General features: G+C 44.1%; 1 protein-coding gene across 1 annotated transcript in view; it reads left to right on the top strand.

Moving 5' to 3' along the window:
- LOC124619773 (pancreatic triacylglycerol lipase-like) overlaps positions 1 to 12,412 on the top strand; it is a 249,632-nt gene that overhangs the window by 63,012 nt on the left and 174,208 nt on the right. The window contains exon 2 of the mRNA XM_047146357.1: positions 10,925 to 11,021. Within this exon, the coding sequence (XP_047002313.1) occupies positions 10,925 to 11,021 (97 nt within the window). The remainder of the gene's footprint in view (positions 1 to 10,924; positions 11,022 to 12,412) is intronic.

The raw sequence follows: 12,412 nt of genomic DNA, 5'->3' as shown, positions 1-12,412 counted from the left end.
CGCCAGATCAAATTAAAGGAAATCGAGGCATTCGTAGGCAGGCTGCTAGATTTGTTACCGACAAGTTCTATCAATACACGAGTGTTATGGAAACGCCCCATGAACTCAAATGTGAATCCCTGGAGGGAAGAAGAAATTATTTTCTCGAAACACTATTGACGAAGATTGGAGAAGTGGCATTTATAACAGACTGCAGAACGAGCCAACTGCCAGCAACTTATATCACGCATAAGTATCCCTAACAAGGAAACCTCCACATCGCACCCCCCTCAGATTTAGTTATAAGTTGGCAAAGTGGATAGACCTTGAAAAACTGAACACAGATCAATCGAGAAAACAGGAAGAAGTTGTGTAGAACTATGAAAAAAATAAGCAAAATATACAAACTGAGTACTCCATGCGAAACATGGGCAACATCAAGGAGAAGTAAGATCGAGAGAACCGTGGTCCCGTGGTTAGCGTGAGCAGCTGCGGAACGAGAGGTCCTAGGTTCAAGCCTTCCCTCTAGTGAAAAAATTACTTTTTTTATTTTCCTTCAAAGTTATGATCTGTCCGTTCGTTCATTGACGTCTCTCTTCACTGTAATAAGTTTAGTGTCTGTTTTTTGCGACCGCACCACAAAACCGTGCGATTAGTAGACGAAAGGACGTGCCTCTCTAATGGGAACCGAAAATATTTGATCGATAGGTCATACGTCAACCGATTCCTCCACAGGAAAACACGTCTGATATATTCTATACAACACTGGTGACTCATGACAGGAATATGTTGTCGACCCACCTAACTTGTACACTTGGCAAATGGGTAAAAAGATTCTTCTTCCTTGCCCGATTTAGGTTTTCCTGTGGATGTGATAATCATTCCCAAAAAAGTGATGAAAACATAAGAGTTTGTCACATAAACTGCAACAAATGGCTGCAACAGTTTCACAGTCGCACAGTTTTCCCTGTGCTCTGTCAAAACATATGTTTTCAAATTTTTCCGTGTGTAGACCGTCAAATCCTGCATATGTCCAAGCAAATCTGAACTGTCCTGGAATTTTGGAGAGCAAAGTTGATTATGTGTGAGTGCCTGAACTTTGATAATTGTCTGAAAATAAAATATTAAACTTTTCACTCGAGGGAAGACTTGAACCTAGGACCCCTCGTTCCGCAGCTGCTTATGCTTACCACGGAACCACAGCGCTCCCGATCTCACATTCTCCTTGATGTTGCCCATGTTGCACATGGACTACTCAGTTTGTATATTTTGCTTATTTTTGTCATAGTTCCACATAACTTCTTCCTGTTTTCTCGATTGATATGTGTTCAGTTTTTCAAGGCCTATCCACTGTGCCAACTTATAACTAAATCTGAGGGGGGTGCGATGGGGAGGTTCCCTTGTAAGACAAAATGAGAGAAATCCAGTATACATTACGACCACCAACCACTGGCACACCGGTTGGCAAGGATGAAACGCGAAGATCGATAAGTAGGCGCTTTATCAAGCGCGCCTATCACGGGAGAGGCCAGAGACACACCGACAAGCAATATGCCGCCAGCGCCCTCTCAACAGCATGTATTTAGACCGCCGCTGCTGACCGGAGAGCCTCACTCAGTTGCTCAGACTCACTCACTGACTCACACATCCAGTTTGGCGTCTGTCAGTCCACTCACAGAGCTGGAATAGATCGTAACGGGCTAGTACATAGTGACCAGATTAGTGATTATAGCGGGACTTGTACTTTACTCGCAGTAGAACTAAAGTTTGTAATAGCAAGATTACTGATATTGTCTGCAAGAGAAGACTATTGCTGATGAGTTTGTACCACAACACATGGACTCTATTCAAGTTAAGTTTCCAGATCAAGCAAATTAAGAACCCAAATGATCACGTGCTACTGTCGTGAGCGTCTACAAAAAGAGGTAGAAGGATAGCAAAACTACCACTAGGCACTATATGGTTGGACATCCACGGCTCTTCGCAGAAGCTGCGATTCGTAAGCTTGTCTGCTCTGCAAAGTAGGACAGATGGTGATCTGTGGCCTCTCTGCCAAAAGAACACAATGCTGGTGCACGCGCGAATGTTTCGGAGCACACTGTTCATGGTATGTTATTGAACATCCGCAGCAGACCCCCCCCCCCCCCCCCCATACGTGTTCACATATTGACCCAGCGACATCGTCAATTACGATCGCAGTGGGCACGGGACCATTTGGATTCCACCGTCGGACAACAGAAACTTGTCAGGTCTTCGGGTGAATCACATATTTGCTGTTCTAAGTCGCTTCACGTCTCCACAACGGCGCCATCGAAGTAAACGGAGGCTCGAAACGTGCAGCGAGCCCCGGGCACGGGCAGGCGGGAGAAGTATTATGCTGTGGGAGTCATTGTCCTGCGGTTGCATGCGACTTGTGGCGGTAATCGAACGCTGACAGCTGAGAACAACATGCGTACCTTCACGCTTGATGTCTTCTCCAATGGTGATGTCATCTTTCAGCAATATAATTGTCCGTGTCCCAGAGCCAGAACCGTGCTACAGTGCTTGGAGGAGCATTAAAGTGAACTCTCATGATGTCTCGGCGGCCAAATTCGCTTGATGTATGTTCTACAGAATCCATCTGGGTCGCTATAAGACGCCATCACCGCGTACGTATATCAGCAGCCCAATATTTATGCGAATTACGTGACCCGTGCGTAGACATCCAGTGCCACATACCTCCAAAAACCCACCAGTGAACTGCTGGATCTCTGACATGCAGAATCAGTTATGTATTTCGTTCCACGGACGTACAAACAAGCTGTTAAGCAGGTGGTAATAATATTTTGGCCCTTCAATGTAAGCAGTTGTTGTATCCCTGCCCGAACTGGAAAGAGAATGGCTAATGCAGTCACTGCGTACCCTTCGCCATGCACTGTGTGGTGGCTTGCGGAGTATATATGTAGATCCAGAACGTAAGTAACGAATTCTGCGTTGCTATGTTTTTACAGTATAGTAAGAAGACAGATTTTAGATGGTTTGGGGAAATACAGGGTACTTAATTTACTATACGGAGCTACCACTTCTGTCAGCAACAAAGTGGTAACCCAACTGGTAATGTAGTCAACTAAGCTTAGATGAAAGACACGGTTGAGGTATTCCACGCGTCTCCAAGTCTATTCCAGATTCCATTAATCGCCGCGCGGAGTGGCCGTGCGGTTTGAGGCGCCATGTCACGGATTGCGCGGCCCCTCCCGCCGGATGTCCGAGTCCTCCCTCGGGCATGGGCGAGTGTGTTGTTCTTAGCATAAGTTAGTTTAAGTAGAGTGTAAGTCTAGGGACCGATGACCGCAGCGCTTTGGTCCCTTAGGAATTCACACACATTTGAATATTTTTTGCATTAATCTTAGTGGCTGACGTGTTGTGGTGTACCAGCCCGTCGGCAACCAATAACCAAATGTTCTCAGTGGGTGGGAGATCTTGAGGAAACAGACAATAGCCAGACATTCTCTGTACTGGGGTACACCTCTATAACACTGGCGACGCGTAGTCTTGCCTTACCTTGTTGACTGCGAGGATAGGACACGACCACCTCCATTAAGAAGAACCAGATCCAGCTATACGGCTCTGTTAAATTTAAGGGTCGTTTTCTTCCGCTCTTTATGCACTATAAAGATAAGTTTAGTCAAAATTATTTCAATAAATTAATTATTATTTCAAAAATATATTATGTCTGGAAAAATTGAAAAATTTTTACTAACTTTTGTTGGTACTTCTTCTTTTTGTTAGGGCCTACTTAGGTCCACAAGGCACGTTTGATTCTTTACATGTGTCTCCTGTTTCGTCTTGTGCCAAAAAGCATTCATTCTATGGCTGTGAGCAAGCTTTCTCTCCTACGTCCACTTTGGCCCCAGTTCTGTGATCATTTTGTTGGTAAGGGACACTGGGAATACCGGTACGTCTTGTAGACGGAATCTGCCGGAATCTGGACCTGTACTGTATGGTTTCTAACGGAATTTCAAGTTGCTCCAGGTTTGATGTGATCCATTTGCTCTTGGATGCTTTCCCTCTGCACGCCATGGTGAATATCCCATTCCTGAGTCTGCATGAGTTCATTTGGGTTAAATGACCATAGAAGGCCAGTCACCTTTTCCTCATTGATGTGATTATGTCTTCTTGGAGATGGTACAGCTCACTTCTGAGTCTGGTCTTGTAGGAGCCACCCTCTTCTCTCATTGGCCCTAGTATTCTTAACATTTTCAGTTCCTTGGGCTCCAGTTTCCTGAGTGGGCCGTTCCTGTTCATCAAGAGGCATTCAAAGGCGTACAGTATGGAGGGTCTTACTGCTGAGTTGCAATGTTTGAGTTAAAGGTTCTTAGACATATTCTTGGAGATGTAAATTCTCTTTCAGGGATGGTAGACTCTCTTCAACTTAGTATGTCTGATATCTATTGCCAAATTCTCAGCCTCATTTGCTGAAATCCATTCTCCTAAATATTTGGCCGCAGGGACTGCACGATTGGTGGTGCTTTCTAGTGGAATTGTAGATGGGACTGACTGTAGGTAGGTATTGAACTCAGTTTTATGTATTGTAGGTTGGTAATGAACTCAGTTTTATGTATTCTGAACTTCGAACCGGTCTTTGCTGTAGCGGCCACCTAGTTGGCGAGTAACCTCCTCTATACTGTTGGCTAGAAAGACCAGGATATTTGCAGAGACTAGATGGGTTAAATTGAGGTTATGTTTCTTGTATCCAATCTCCTGTTGGCGTTAATCTTTAATTTCAACATATGACAAGAAATCTAAGGTAAAACGTGTAAATTGATTTGCTGGACTGACCCTGAAAATGTCATGTCTTTATATCTAAAATTTCACCTCAAAATATTCCTTATATGACAAGAACGCACATTTTCAGTAAACGAAGTTTAAAGTTTGACCAGCAGTTTCATGAAGTCTCGGAGCGAAGGTAGGACATTCTGATTCACTTGGTAACTCTTTATTTGTGCTTCTTTCAGAGGCTTTCGTCCTTTCTCTAGATTGCCTCTCCATATTCTTCTGTTGTCTGTCAGCGGTACTCTTCCTCTGATTGTCTATGAATGACATAGCATTAGTCATATATTTTCCAGCGGACATAACGCATTGGTGACACAAAAATGCATAATGCCAGCCATATGCTGTTGACAGCACTGTGGAACAGGCACCTCGAACTGTAAACAATCTAGCCAACGAGTAACTACGGATCTGTGGAACGGTCAAGAGTTTGCTTTTGCCTAAAGATATTTTACAAAAACAGTGGTAGTTTGGAAAGTGCGAAGAGGGAGTTCCGACGTTTGGATTAATATATTTAAAGGGACTGGATGCGCTCTACAAATGTACCATCAAAGCCACCGAGAAGTGCACATACTCCGCTGAATCTCGAAGATATACGCGTTTCAGTTTTATGGAGTCCATGGCGTTCAGTTCATAAGGAAGCAGCGTGGACAGAGTGACTCGAGAGAATTTCGCCGAATTCTCCATTTCCATTTAAAATTTCAAAAAATGGTTCAAATGGCTCTGAGCACTATGCGACTTAACTTCTAAGGTCATCAGTCGCCTAGAACTTAGAACCAATTAAACCTAACTAACCTAAGGACATCACACATATCCATGCCCGAGGCAGGATTCGAACCTGCGACCGTAGCAGTCCCGCGGTTCCGGACTGAGCGCCTAGAACCGCACAGCCACCGCGGCCGGCATTCCATTTGCAAATAGAGTGAGGCAAAAACGACTATATGCATGCCTCTATATAAGCCCCGATTTCTCGCATCTTATCTTCGTGGTCCTTACTCAAAACGTACGTTGGTGGCAGTAGAAAGGACGTGCAGTCACCTATAAATTCCGGTTCTCTAAATAATCCCCAAGCGTTTCTCGAACGTCGCCTTTCCTCCAGTGATATCCATTTGAGTTCCCGAAGCATCTCCGTAATACTGCGTGTAGTTAGAACCTACCGGTAACAACACCTCTGAATCGCTTCTATGTCTTCTTTTAATCCGACCTGTTGCGGATCCCAAACACTCGATCAGTATTCAAGAATAGGTCGCACTGATGTTCTGTATGTGGTCTTTTTCACAGATGAAACACACTGTCCCAAAATTCTCCCACTAAACCGAAGTCGACCATACGCCTTCGCTACCGCAATTTTCACATGCTCGTTCATTTCATATCGCTTTGCAACGTTAGGCCCATATATTTAAGGGAGGTCGCTGTATCAAGCGAGACACTGCTAATGCTGTATCCGAACATTACCGGTCTGTTTTTCCTGTTCATCCGCATTAACGTATATTTTTGTAAATTTAGAACTAGCTGCCATGCATTACATCAACTACAGCGTTGTTGTATCCTCCTACAGTCACTCAACCTCGACACCATCCCGTACACCAGAGTATCATCAGCAGGTAAGTATCCACACTGTCCGCTAGATTATTTATGAGTGCTGAAAAAAAATAGAGGCCCTATCACACTTCGATGGGACACACCTGACCATACCCTTGTCTGTGCTGAACACTCAACGTCGAGGACCACGTAATAGGGTCTATTACTCAATAAGTCTTCGAGCCACTCCCATGTCTGGGAACCTTTCCCATATGCTCGTACCTTCGTTAACAGTCTGCTGTGCGGCACTGTGTCAGATGCTTTCCAGAAATCTAGAATAGTGTAATCTGTGTGTTGCCCTTCATCCATAGTTCTCAGTATATCATGTGAGAAAAGGACAAACTGAATTTCGCGCGCATGCTACTCTCTAAAACCGTGCTGATTCGAGAACAAAAGCTAGCTTTTCGGCCTCAAGGAAATTTATTATATTCTAACTGAGAATATGGATATAATATTCAAACATTATATAATATTATATACCGGCATATAATATTATATACGAGGTTTGGAACTTAAACTCTGCTAACGGTATACTACGCCTTCCACATCGCTGGCAACGGTTTCTAGATAACGCTGGTGACTACTCTGAAGGGCAGTAACAGGTGCAAACATGTAACTGTTTTGTATCGGTTGTAACAAATAGTTGCCGCTATTTAAGTTCCAGCCATCGTAATAAATAAATAAATATATATATATATATATATATATATATATATATATATATATATATATATATATATATGGTGTTTCAAAAATGACCGGTATATTTGAAACGGCAATAAAAACTAAACGAGCAGCGATAGAAATACACCGTTTGTTGCAATATGCTTGGGACAACGGTACATTTTCAGGCAGACAAACTTTCGAAATTACAGTAGTTACAATTTTCAACAACAGATGGCGCTGCAAGTGATGTGGAAGATATAGAAGACAACGCAGTCTGTGGGTGCGCCATTCTGTACGTCGTCTTTCTGCTGTAAGCGTGTGCTGTTCACAACGTGCAAGTGTGCTGTAGACAACATGGTTTATTCCTTAGAACAGAGGATTTTTCTGGTATTGGAATTCCACCGCCTAGAACACAGTGTTGTTGCAACAAGACGAAGTTTTCAACGGAGGTTTAATGTAACCAAAGGACCGAAAAGCGATACAATAAAGGATCTGTTTGAAAAATTTCAACGGACTGGGAACGTGACGGATGAACGTGCTGGAAAGGTAGGGCGACCGCGTACGGCAACCACAGAGGGCAATGCACAGCTAGTGCAGCAGGTGATCCAACAGTGGCCTCGTGTTTCCGTTCGCCGTGTTGCAGTTGCGGTCCAAATGACGCCAACGTCCACGTATCGTCTCATGCGCCAGAGTTTACACCTCTATCCATACAAAATTCAAACGCGGCAACCCCTCAGCGCCGCTACCATTGCTGCACGAGAGACATTCGCTAACGATATAGTGTACAGGATTGATGACGGCGATATGCATGTGGGCAGCATTTGGTTTACTGACGAAGCTTATTTTTACCTGGACGGCTTCGTAAATAAACAGAACTGGCGCATATGGGGAACCGAAAAGCCCCATGTTGCAGTCCCACCGTCCCTGCATCCTCAAAAAGTACTGGTCTGGGCCGCCATTTCTTCCAAAGGAATCATTTGCCCATTTTTCAGATCCGAAACGATTACTGCATCACGCTATCTGGACATTCTTCGTGAATTTGTGGAGGTACAAACTGCCTTAGACGACGCTGCGAACACCTCGTGGTTTATGCAAGATGGTGCCCGGCCACATCGCACGGCCGACGTCTTTAATTTCCTGAATGAATATTTCGATGATCGTGTGATTGCTTTGGGCTATCCGAAACATACAGGAGGCGGCGTGGATTGGCCTCCCTATTCGCCAGACATGAACCCCTGTGACTTCTTTCTGTGGGGACACTTGAAAGACCAGGTGTACCGCCAGAATCCAGAAACAATTGAACAGCTGAAGCAGTACATCTCATCTGCATGTGAAGCCATTCCGCCAGACACGTTGTCAAAGGTTTCGGGTAATTTCATTCAGAGACTACGCCATATTATTGCTACGCATGGTGGACGTGTGGAAAATATCGTACTATAGAGTTTCCCAGACCGCAGCGCCATCTGTTGTTGAAAATTGTAACTACTGTAATTTCGAAAGTTTGTCTGCCTGAAAATGTACTGTTGTCCCAAGCATATTGCAAGAAACGGTGTATTTCTATCGCTGCTCGTTTAGTTTTTATTGCCGTTTCATATATACCGGTCATTTTTGAAACACCCTATATATATATATATAATTTGGATTACTGCCTCTTAAAAGGCAAGTTGTGATGATTCAAATGCTCTCAGCAAAAGCTTCCTCCTGTTTTTTTCTATTTCTGTTGGATGTTTCAAAAGTGCCTGTTTTTCTGTTTCACCATGTAATATTTCCTTTGTTATATGCGACAATAACATAATATACTCGTAAATTCAGAATATAGTACACATCTTGCATCTTTACATGGTTTATGACCAGTGCGACAGTACATTTGCTGCAAATATATACCATGGATCGGAGAAGGCTCTACACATAACCAGAGTCTATCAACATCTGCCACGGACATCGTTATTTCTCAGAGCTCTGTCTGACGCCGGTAGTGAGTTATGGAAAAAATGTCTTCGTGGTTGTAGAGAGAATCTGACTGACAGTATGAACAACGGCGGTTTGGACAAGAGTTCTGATTCTCAAAACCATGACGCTCCTTTTCACTGGATGTCACGGTTGGTATATAAATTGCAGAATTATTCAAAAGTTTGACTGGCAGGTTTTTTCAGGGAACATTTCGCGGCTAAATGTGTCACAATATTTTTGGAAAAAATATAAATTACAAATATTGCTGATATGTTTATTATGGGCCTTAGGCCGTGGTCCAGGACATAATTCTCTGCCTAACGTTTCGTCTTCCAATGCTGCACGCACCTTCAGTGGCTGTAATGACTCAGAAAGCTGTTACAGACTCAGCCAAATTACACAAGCTGAACTGATTACATCTACGCAACGGTCGGTTCCTGACGTAATCAGACTGCTACTTAAGCTCGTGGAGTCGCTCCGACATATGTTGTGGAGCTTGTAATGGGGAACAGTTGGCAGTGTTCATTTTTTTTTTAACACTAAGGCACACAACATGCCTAATTTCAATCCTTCTCCTTTTCTGTTGAAATTGTTTTTGTGCTTTGTTTATCTATGGCCTCTCTGTACATCCTACCATAGTAAATGTTACATCTTGCTAAAACCATGGTGCCTGAGACTTAACCAACGAATTTTACAGTAATACATAAAGTCTCCATACTCTCCATTCAGTTCCATCGAAAACAGTTACAACTCACAGTGGAATAATCAGAATACTTACTGTTGATACCACCAATATCTTTCCATGCTGCATGCCTGTAAATTTCTCAAAAAGTGCTATTTGATGTACAAGACACTGAATCCCGTCTTGAGGATCGTTGTAATTTTTCGTTCTTTTACTGTCATCTAAATATTTAAATTGTGTCTGCGTGGTATTGTAACGTCATTTCATTGCAAATAAGCACTATCCATCGCTTACGCGAATTGAGAATTGTCATCCCTCTCTTCTGTCAGTCCCATTCATTTTAAAGGATTGTGACGTTAGATCCCTAGACTGCCTCTTTTTTGCAAACAGCCACTGGACCTGTGAATGTCCTCCATACCAGGAACAAGTAGCGAAACAGTGCTGACACCACGATTGTGCCGAACTCAGAGTGTTGTGCCGACCGAAAAACGCCGCACCGCAATGTTACATGAAACGTGGCGCTGTTCCGAGAACTTCCGAGAAGGGCCGAGCAAACCCGAGCGACATGTCGGGCCTTCGCCCACACGCGGCCCACAGACGCTGCACGCTTGAGCTTTGACACGCCGTGGCCGGCCCTGTTCTATGACTTTCAGAGTGTCTCTCCTCAGTCCATATACTCCACATTCTTACGACTCGTGGCATGCCGGCCATTCCGAGCAGCGACATTGCGGAACGACAGACCGCAGCGTCGACACTCAGAACGACAGCAAGTGCTGGCAGGCGTCTCTCCTTCTTACACCAGAGGTAGCCTCATCCTCTCACCAACTACGAACACTACAATGCGATTTCAGAATGAAAAACGCGCTCTGTAGTATTTCTTTGTATAGAAAACGCAGATGGCGCCACTCCCAAAGGCGTTGAGTGGTTGCGCTGGAATGCTAACCATTTGCATATCTGAGCATGTAGTACATCTTACACCAAACTGACGTTCGCTGCATTCCGCAGTCGCGGTGCTCCAGTTTTATAGCCCAGCAGTGTACTTAAGAAACGAACCTCGACGGAGGTCCGTTAGTCGTGACAACCTGTCCCAACGCCCGCTGCCACCACCGAAAAGGATACTCGTTAACCTTTCGGAGCCTGCTAAAGGAACTCCAATGTTCAGTTTCTTCAGTGTGTTGTTATGAAAGTGCAGCAGGTAGAGTAGTCTGAAACTTTGCAGAAGACGCCAGTAAAGATGGAATGTTTGTGTTTTGGCAGCAACGGCTGGAGTGAGACCTGGATGGGTGATTGGTCCGTGCACCCTGGAGTTGTCCACCAACTGCAGCAGCAATGTCGTCTTCTACCTCTTTCACAGGTAAGCTACCGACATGTCTTTAAATCTTTGGTTTTTTGGCGTTGGACTCAATCAATTGTTGACGTTTCGAAGATTGGTATGGTACCGTTCTGCATCTCTCTCCAGGGGGGGATTTTCTCCGCCTGGGGACTGGGTGTTTGAGTTGTCCTCGTCATTTCATCATGATTCATAGAAGTGGCGAGATCGGACTGTGTAAAGATTGGGAATTTGTACGGGTGCTGATAACAGTGTAGTTAAGCAAAGCAAACATCATCATCATCCATTATCATCCATCATCATCCATCTTTCTCTACCTTCTTCCAGTCTCCTCATCACTGTGTACCTGCTACACGAAGTGCTCTCTACAGGGTGATACCAAACCTACGGCCAAACCATCACGAAACGTTCCTCAGACGTAGAGAAAGAAAATATGTTCACGGACATGGATCGGGTCCCGGCGGACCTCCCTGAAGCATGGGTGTGTCTGTTTGTCCTTAGGATAATTTATGTTAATCCTGTGTAAGCTTAGGGACTGATGACCTTAGCAGTTAAGTCCCATAAGATTTCACACACATTTGAACATTTGGGTTGGGTTGGTTGGGGAAAGAGACCAAACAGCGAGGTCATCGGTCCCATCGGATTAGGGAAGGACGGGGATGGAAGTCGGCCGTGCCCTTTCAGTGGAACCATCCCGGAATTTGCCTGGAGCGATGTAGGGAAACCATAAAAAACTAAATCCGGGTGGCCGGACCCGGGATTGAACATTTGAACATGGATCGGGAAACGCCTTATTTCCATGTTAGAGACCAGTTTCTACAACTCTTCAAGAGTTTACTCACGTGAAACACACAAGAAAAAAACTGAACAGCACACTGTGAAACACTTTCCTAAATGAGATGTTAAAAATGCCCTCCGTTAGCAAAGATACATCCATCAACCCACCGTTGCATTGAATCCCTGATGTGCTGGTGCGTCCATGGAGAACTGCATGCCGGCCGCTGTGGCACACTTTCGTGAGGATTCTCGCTCCATTTCAGGTCTCTTCGTAGGCAAACTCCTAGATGTTTTATGGAAGTATCTGCTTGCAGAAATTGTTCTGTAGTTGTGTAATCATGCAGTAAAGGGTCTTTCTATCTACGTCTTCGCAATACCTTACAATTGTTCATGTTGAGGATCAGTTGCACCTCATTGAGCCTCACGTCGATCCTCCACAGGTCTTCTTGGATTTCCCTACAATTTTGTAGTGTCGCAACTTCTCTGTATACAACAGCATCATCCACGAAAAGCCTCATGGAACTTCCGATGTTATCTAATAGGTTATATATATATATATATATATATATATATATATATATATATATATATTGTTATTATCCGCGTTGGAGCTTCTGAATTTCGCGCCTGTTAATGAT

Source organism: Schistocerca americana, chromosome 6, assembly GCF_021461395.2.
Source record: "Schistocerca americana isolate TAMUIC-IGC-003095 chromosome 6, iqSchAmer2.1, whole genome shotgun sequence".
Classification (NCBI taxonomy): Eukaryota; Metazoa; Arthropoda; class Insecta; order Orthoptera; family Acrididae; genus Schistocerca; species Schistocerca americana.
The sequence above is the reverse complement of the archived record's forward strand: the minus strand, read 5'-3'. Positions and strand labels throughout refer to the sequence as shown.